This window comes from Equus quagga, chromosome 3, assembly GCF_021613505.1.
Source record: "Equus quagga isolate Etosha38 chromosome 3, UCLA_HA_Equagga_1.0, whole genome shotgun sequence".
Taxonomy (NCBI): Eukaryota; Metazoa; Chordata; class Mammalia; order Perissodactyla; family Equidae; genus Equus; species Equus quagga.
In genome coordinates, this window is record NC_060269.1 from 59,720,532 (window position 1) to 59,728,677 (window position 8,146).

At 36.9% G+C, this 8,146-nt stretch overlaps 1 protein-coding gene across 1 annotated transcript; it reads left to right on the forward strand.

Annotated features, from left to right (window-relative positions):
- The first annotated feature begins 5,224 nt into the window (after positions 1 to 5,224).
- On the forward strand, positions 5,225 to 7,555 carry ADAM29 (ADAM metallopeptidase domain 29). The gene has a single exon (XM_046655726.1). The coding sequence runs from the start codon at positions 5,225 to 5,227 to the stop codon at positions 7,553 to 7,555; it is 2,331 nt and encodes a 776-aa protein (XP_046511682.1).
- The last annotated feature ends 591 nt before the right edge of the window (positions 7,556 to 8,146 follow it).

Genomic DNA, 8,146 nt, shown 5'->3' on the forward strand with positions numbered 1-8,146 from the left:
AGACATTTGGTCTTGTCCAAAACATCCATAAAACGTTGGGTCCATGACAAAATTTCCTTGATATTTGTTCATATCCAAGCAAGAGCTTTTCATGTGTAGTCTTTATTATGCTGAGCTATTTTCTTTCTATTCCTAGTTTTCTTGAGAGTTTTTATTTTCAGGAAAGGGGGTTGAATTTTGTCAAACACTTATTCTGCGTCTTTGTAGATGATCACACGATTTTATCTTTAATTATGGTAACGTGATATCACATTAATTGATTTTCACATGTTGAACCACCCTTGCATCTCAGGGATAAATCCCACTTGATCATGGGATATGATCCTTTTTATGTGCTTTTGCATTTGGTTTGCTAGTATTTTGTAGATGATTTTTGCAACTATATTCATCAGGGATATTGCTTATACTTTTCTCTTCTTGTGGTGTTTTTCTTTGGCTGTGCTATCAGGGTAATTCTGGCCTCATAAAATGAGTTTAGAAGTCTTCTCTCCTTTTTAATTCTTTGAAAGAATTTGAAAAGAATTAGTGTTAATTCTTTAAATGTTTGTAGAATTCTCTAGTAAAACTATCTGATCTTGGGCTTTTCTTTGTTGGGAGGCTTTTGATTACTGCTTTTGTTTCCTCACTAGCGATAGGTCTGTTTAGACTGTATTTTTTTCATGATTTAGTTCTAAAAGGTTAAACGTTTCTAGGAATTTAGTTTTTTAGGTTCTCTAGTTTGTTGATGTATAAGCTCATAGTAGTCCCTTATGATCTTTTGTATATCTGTGGTATCAGTTGTAAGTCTTTTCTCTCATTTCTGATTTTATTTATTTGAGCTTTCTCTCTCTTTTTATTGGTGTGTCTAGCTAAAGATTTGTCAATTTTGTTTATCTTTTGAAAGAAACAATCCTTAGCTTCATTCATCTTTTCTATTGCTTTTCAGTCTCTATTTCATTTATTTCTGCTCTGATCTGCTATTTCCCTCATTCTACTAGCCTTGGGCTTCATTTCTTCTTCTTTTTCTAGTTCCTTGAGGTGTAAAGTTAAGTTGTTTATTTGAGATTTTTCTTGTCTCTTCAGGTAATCAAGCATCTAGCAATATGAACTTTCTTCCTATTATGCTTTTGCTGCAACTCATAAGTTTTAGTATGCATGTTTTAATTTTTTTGTCTCAAGATATTTTCTAATTTCCTTTTTGATTTTTCCTTTGATTCAATCTTGTTCGAGTGTGTTTTTAAATTTCAACCTATTTGTGAATTTTTCCCTTTTCCTTCAGTCTTTGATTTCTAGTTTCAGTCCATTATAATTACAAAAGATATCTGGTATAATTTCAATTTTTTTAAATGTGTTAAGATTTGTTTTGTCACTGAATATGTGGTCTATTCTGGAGAAATATCCATGTGCACTTGAGAAAAAATGTATATTCTGCTGCTATTGAGTGGAATATTCTGCATATGTCTTTTAGATTGATTTGGTCTAAGTGCTATTCAATTCCTTATTTCTCTGTTGCTATTCAGTCTGAATGTCCTATCCTTTACTGAAAGTGGAGTATTGAAGTCTCTTACTATTATTGTATTGGTGTCTATTTATCCCTTCAGTTCTGTCAATCTTTGCTGTATATATTTAGATTCTCTGATACTGGGTGCATATATGTTTATACTGCTTATATCTTCTTGGTGGATTGATTCATTTATCATTATATAATGTCCTTCTTTATCCCTTGTGACAATTTTTGATTTAAAGTCTATTCTTTCCAATATAAGTGTCATCATTCCTGCTTTCTTGGTTACCATTTACATGGAATATCTTTCTCCAATCTCCACTTTTAGCCTATTTGTTTCTTGATATTGAAAGTGAGTTTTTTCCAGACAGTATATAATTGTCTTTTAAAAAACATTTATTCAGCCACTCTATGTCTTTTGATTAGGGAGTTTAATCCATTTATATTTCAAATTTTATTGATAAGGGACAATTTAACATTGCCATTTTCTTAGTTTTCTATTAATATTATTCTATTGTTGTATTTTCTTCTCATTGTCTTTTTTCGTGTTTTGTTGATTTTTTTATATTAATATGCATTGGTTCCTTTCTTTTTTTATCTTTTGTGCAACTTCTATAGGTACTTTTTGTGTGTAGTTACTTTGGGGCTTACATAAAATATCTTATAGTTAAGGTAGTCTATGTTAAACTGATAACAACTTAAGCTCAATTGCATACAAAAACTCTACACTTTGACTTCTTTTCAGTTCATACTTTATTATTGTCATCACAATTTACATCTCTTCTTATTGTGTATCTTTTAACATGATTTTTTCTTCTCTATTTTAACTTTTATACCAGAATTAAAAGTGATTTACACACCATAATTAGCTTAATACTCTATCTTGTTTTCGTCTATTATTTATATATGTATTTTATCCTTTCTTATGCTATCATGTTGCTGTTGTCTGGGAATGTCTTTATGTCACCTTCATTTTTGAAGGACAGTTTTGTCAGGTGTAGTATTCTTGGTTGACATTTTCTTTCCAGCATTTCAACTACATCATCCCACTCGCTCCAAACTTGCAAGATTTCTGCTGAAAAGCCCACTTATAGTCTTATGGTAGTTCTTTTCTACATGATATGTTGCTTTCTCTTGCCACTTTCAAAATTCTTTGTCTTTGACTTTTCACAATTTGATTATAAAGAGTCTTGGTGTGGATTTCTTTAGGTTCATCTTATTTGAGACATTTTGGGCTTTGGGCTTCTACACGTCCATTTCTTTCCTCAGATTTAGGAAATTTTAAGCCATTATTTCTTTGAATAAGCTTTCTGGTCCTCTCTCTTTTCTCTTTTTGGGACTTCCATCATCTGTTTACTGGTCTTGTTGATGTCTTACAAGTCCCTTGCTTTTTTTATTCTTTTATTTTCTCCTTTGACTGAATAATTAGCAATGATTTGTCTTCAAGTCCCCTGACCCTTTCTTCTGCTTAATCTGGTCTGATGCCCTTCCTAGACTACCTGGTATCATTGGGCCATGTTCATATTTGGAGATGGGAAGAGCAGAAGCCAGCAGGCTTGTCTTCTTATGTCATTTGGTAGAGGGATGGGAGATATCAGGCTTTATGAATGGTACCACTGTGTCTAATATAGGCTCCCATTCCCTGCCCTAGTTGTTGAGCTGAGATTGGCTCAGACTGTTGGGATTTCACTGCTGCCTTTGGAGGCAGATCAGTTAGCCAGTTACCTGGATATTGAATGAGAGTTAGTTTTGCCTCCCAGGGCTATTATATTGCCAATGTGGGTGGGTTTAACAGCCTACCAATGCACTGATTGTGGAGTTTCTTTTGGGTTGGCCTATAACTCTTGAAGTTGCCACTGTAGTGGCACTCAGTGATTCACTGAATCACCACACATGTGTCTTGGCTCAAGAGCAGATGCTGGAACACCTTACTGGTTCTTTGTTGAGCTTTTCCATTCTCTGTCACTTGGCCAGAGAGAGCAAACTATTCTTGATATTTTTGTCTATGCCTGCTCATGGTTCTGTATTAAAGACTTCTCCAGCACCCAGTTTGGCATATACATGAGACATTAAAAGAAAACCCAGGGGGGCCGGCTCCGTGGCCGAGTGGTTAAGCTCGCGTGCTCCGCTGCGGTGGCCAGGGTTCGGATCCTGGGGGCAGACATGGCACCGCTCGTCAGGCTACGTTGAGGCGGCGTCCCACATCCCACAACTAGAAGGATCTGCAAGTAAGATATACAACCGTGTACGGGCGGGGGGGGGGGGGGGGGTGGGGAGATAAAGCAGAAAAAAGAAAAGAAAATTGGCAACAGTTGTTAGCCCAGGTGCCAATCTTTAAAAGAAAAAGAAAACCCAGGGAACTCACCCTGTTGCCATTCCTCAAGTCTAGAGGTCTCTAGCCAGTTTGTCATCTCCTTTGATCTTTCAGAGGGTTTTTGTTTTGTTTGTTTGTTTTCCATTGAATTATTTCTGGGGTATTAGTTATATTTAGAAGGAATAATCAGAGAAAACTGAACCTATGCCACCTTGTTCCAGAAACTACATTGGCCACAGGTGTTGGATAAGGTTCTATATTAAAAACATAATCAAATATAAAGACGTTTTGAGTAACACTCCAAGGAACATTAAAAGCCAAGTCAACCATTATTTACTATATAAAGAATAAAGCTAGGCATCTTAGGAGATACTAACACTTGTGAAAATACAAATAATGCTCTTGAGTACTTCCAGTCTGACAAGTTGACGAGGAGGGTAATGTAGGGAGAAGAAAAGAAAACTAAATAACATTTTTCTCCAAGGAGGTATGTGGTAAGTACCATAAAAGAGATTTAAAAAATGAATACTTTATTACAAATATGTTTCTTAGATAATGTTATCAAGTAATTTATCACTTGAGGTTGAAAAAAAGGGGTATTATTGGGCCAGCCCCATGGTGCAGTGGTTAAATGTGGTGTCCTCTGCTTTGGCAGCCTGGTTTTGTGGTTTTGGATCCCAGGTGTGGAACTACACCACTCATCAGTCATGCTGAGGTAGTAAGCCACATACAAAATAGAGGAAGATTGGCACAGATGTTAGCTCAGTGATAATCTTCCTCAAGCAAAAAAAAAGAGGCAGTTTGGCAACAGATGTTAGCTCAGGGCAAATCTTCCTCACCAAAAAGAAAAAAAGAGGTATTATTACTTATGCCAATTTATCATGTGTAAATTGAGATAATCACAGCAATCCAAGATATATGGTCACTTTACCCTTAAGACCCTTTGTTTTAACTATTTATTGTAGAAACGTTCACACATATACACATATTTAGAGAATAGTATAATGAATAATTATTTGCCTGCCATGCAGGTTTAATAACTATAAATCTATATCCAGTTTTCATTCTTCTATACACCTCCAGGTTTCTCTGCCCTATCAATATTTAAGAGCACGTTCTATGCAGTTTCTTGAGTCATTCCTTGATCAAAACATGCTAATCAATTTTATTGCATGCCTCTCTTTCTCCCCACTGGTCCTTCTCATAAGGACTTGCTTACATCTTGCTTTTTGTTTTACTTATAGGGCTGATGCACTAATGGTTCCACTCTGCCAGAAGACAGATCCTCAATGAATAGTCCTGGATACAGACCAGCTCAGAATAAGAAGCCAGACCATCTGTGACTCCCAACCCTCTCAGCCTTCTTCTCTGGACCAATGTTTCCATATGGTGGCTTCATAATGACTATGATTGAAACTCTGTTGTACATGAGGATCACACTCCTGATACACTGGCTTGCAGTGTTTATGTCCTCCTCTGGACACATGTGGCCTGAGAACCCCCAGTATCACAGTCCCCCAGAAGTGGTGATTCCCTTGAAGTTACCTCGTACTGGAAGAGGCATGAAACCTCCAGGCATGCTCTCTTACAGCCTGCATTTTGGAGGCAAGAGACATGTTGTCCATCTGAGGGTCAAGAAGCATTTGCTGTCTAGACACCTTCCAGTGTTCACCTACACAGACCAGGGTGCTCTCCTTGAAGAAAAGCCTTTTGTTCAAAATGATTGCTACTATCATGGTTATGTGGAAGGGGACCTGGAATCCCTGGTTGCCCTCAGTACCTGTTCTGGTGGATTTCAAGGATTGTTACAGATAAATAGCATTGTTTATGAAATTGAGCCCATGGATTTTTCTCCCAAATTTGAACATCTGATATATAAAATGGATGAGACCAAATTCCCAACCACAAAATCTGACATTATGCAAGAGGACACTGTACACCAATTGGAGTTTCAAGAGACTGATAATTATACTCCGAAGCAAAGTTCTTATGTGGGCTGGTGGGTCCATAAGTTCCTTGTTGAAATGGCAGTGATTGTGGACCATACTCTCTACCTTCATTATGAAAAGAATGTCTCAAAGTTGCAGGATGATCTATATGTTATTGTAAATATAGTGGATTCCATTTATGAGGTAATGGGTATTAAGTTGTTATTACTTGGTATGGAGGTCTGGACTGAAAAAAACTACTTTGAAGTAGGTGATATAAGCAGATCTCTGAAGCAATTTTGTGAGTGGAAGTCCAAAAATTTTGCTCCCCGCGTGTCACATGATACTGCACATCTTTTTACATATAAGACATTAAGAGGATTAACTGGTTTAGGCTTCGTTGCAGGGCTGTGTAAATCACACAGAAATTGTGCAGTTGTTACTTGTGTTAACAAAACCTTGTCCATTATTGGAATTGCAATGGCTCATCATCTAGGTCATAATTTGGGGATGTTTCATGATGCTGACGAGTGTAAGTGTGCACATCCTACATGTATAATGCGCTATGATAACCCACCAATAACTCAATTTAGCAATTGTAGTTATAATTTCTTTTGGGAATATTCTATACGCCAGGCAAAATGTTTGATGTACACTGTGCATACAAAGGATGTGTTTACAATGAAGCGCTGTGGGAATGGCATTGTTGAAGAAGAAGAGGAGTGTGACTGTGGAATTTTAAGGAGTTGTTCAAAAGATCCCTGTTGTCTGTCAAACTGCACTCTGAGTTTTGGATCTATTTGTGCTTTTGGGCTTTGTTGCAAGGACTGCGAATTTTTACCATCAGGGAGAGTATGTAGAAAGAAAGTCAATGAATGTGATCTTCCAGAGTGGTGCAATGGAACATCCCATATGTGTCCAGATGATGTATATGTGGAGGACGGAATTCCTTGTAATAGCAGTGCCTACTGCTATGAAAAGAGCTGTCATAACCGTGATGAACAGTGTAGGCAGATCTTTGGCCAAGAGGCAAAGAGTGCAAATAACAGTTGTTACAAACGAGTAAACACTAAAGGTGACCGTTTTGGTAACTGTGGTTTCAAAGACTTTTCATATATAAAATGTGATAGCTCAGATAGCCTGTGTGGGAGGGTTCAGTGTGAGAATGTGACAAAAATTCCCCTTTTGAGTGATCATTCTACTGTGCATTGGACTCGCGTCAATGGTGCCATCTGCTGGGGTATAGACTACCATTTTGGGATGACTACACCTGATATTGGTGATGTGAAAGATGGCACAGAGTGTGGCCCAGAACATGTCTGCATCCACAGGAAGTGTGTCCATTTATCTCGCTTGGATAGTAACTGTTCACCTAAGTTTTGTAACATGAGGGGGATCTGTAACAATAAACATCACTGCCATTGCAACTATATGTGGGACCCTCCCAATTGCCTAATAAGAGGCAGTGGAGGTAGTATCGACAGTGGCCCACCCCCTAAGAGAGAGAAGATTAAGAAGATTTACGTGTTAGGATTTGTGCTTTTTTGGTTGATTGTTTTATTATGTTGTCTTCTTTTGCTTTGTAAGAAGAAAAAATCTAAGAAAAAAGACCAAAAAGTTCAGGCTGAAGTTAAAAAAGCAGAAAATGTCAAGACACAACAACCAAAAGAAAACCAAAATGTTCCTACTCAACAAGGAAAACATTTTCAAAACGTTCCAGTTCAACCTGCAAAAGAAGGTCAAAAATTGCAACATCAGTCTAGTGTGTCAATTTCTCAGAGTCAACCTGGGAAACAAAATCAGTCAATACAAAAAGGTGTATCTAAATAGGTATCTATTAAAAAAAGATAATTCTAGAATGTTTCTACTACTCTTCATTATTTTAAACAATTAGAATGTTTATTTTTCCTGAAATTTGTTTCTATATTTTCTTAGAAAAGGCATGGTACACAGGTGGTGCACCAGTTTTCAAGTTACTGCTTCTCAGCTCCAAAGCCACTTCCTATATTGTACTCTGCATTTTAGGAACCACATTTCTGCTGTACCAGCCCTCTACCTATAAGAATCTGCAATAGGGGGAATGAGTGGGAATTTGGAAATCTGGGAGATCTGTTTACTTCCTGTATGTCAATGTTACCTCAAAAACAGATTTTACACTGGCAGTTATACTTAGTTTCAATATCTCTTTTTTTCATGTGGAGAACCCCCATTCCACATTGAAATTTGGTGCAGAATCTTAGTTGATGATCAGAATTGGGATCAGAGTCAGAACTGTACCAGGCAATTAGAGTTTTTCTAGTTGTCTTCAATGTCATTGATTTCTAGCTTAATTATATAGGATTTAGAGAAAATACTCTTCTTTATCAAAACCATATAAAATTTGTTGGGGCTTTCCTTCTGGCCTACCATAAGATAAACTTT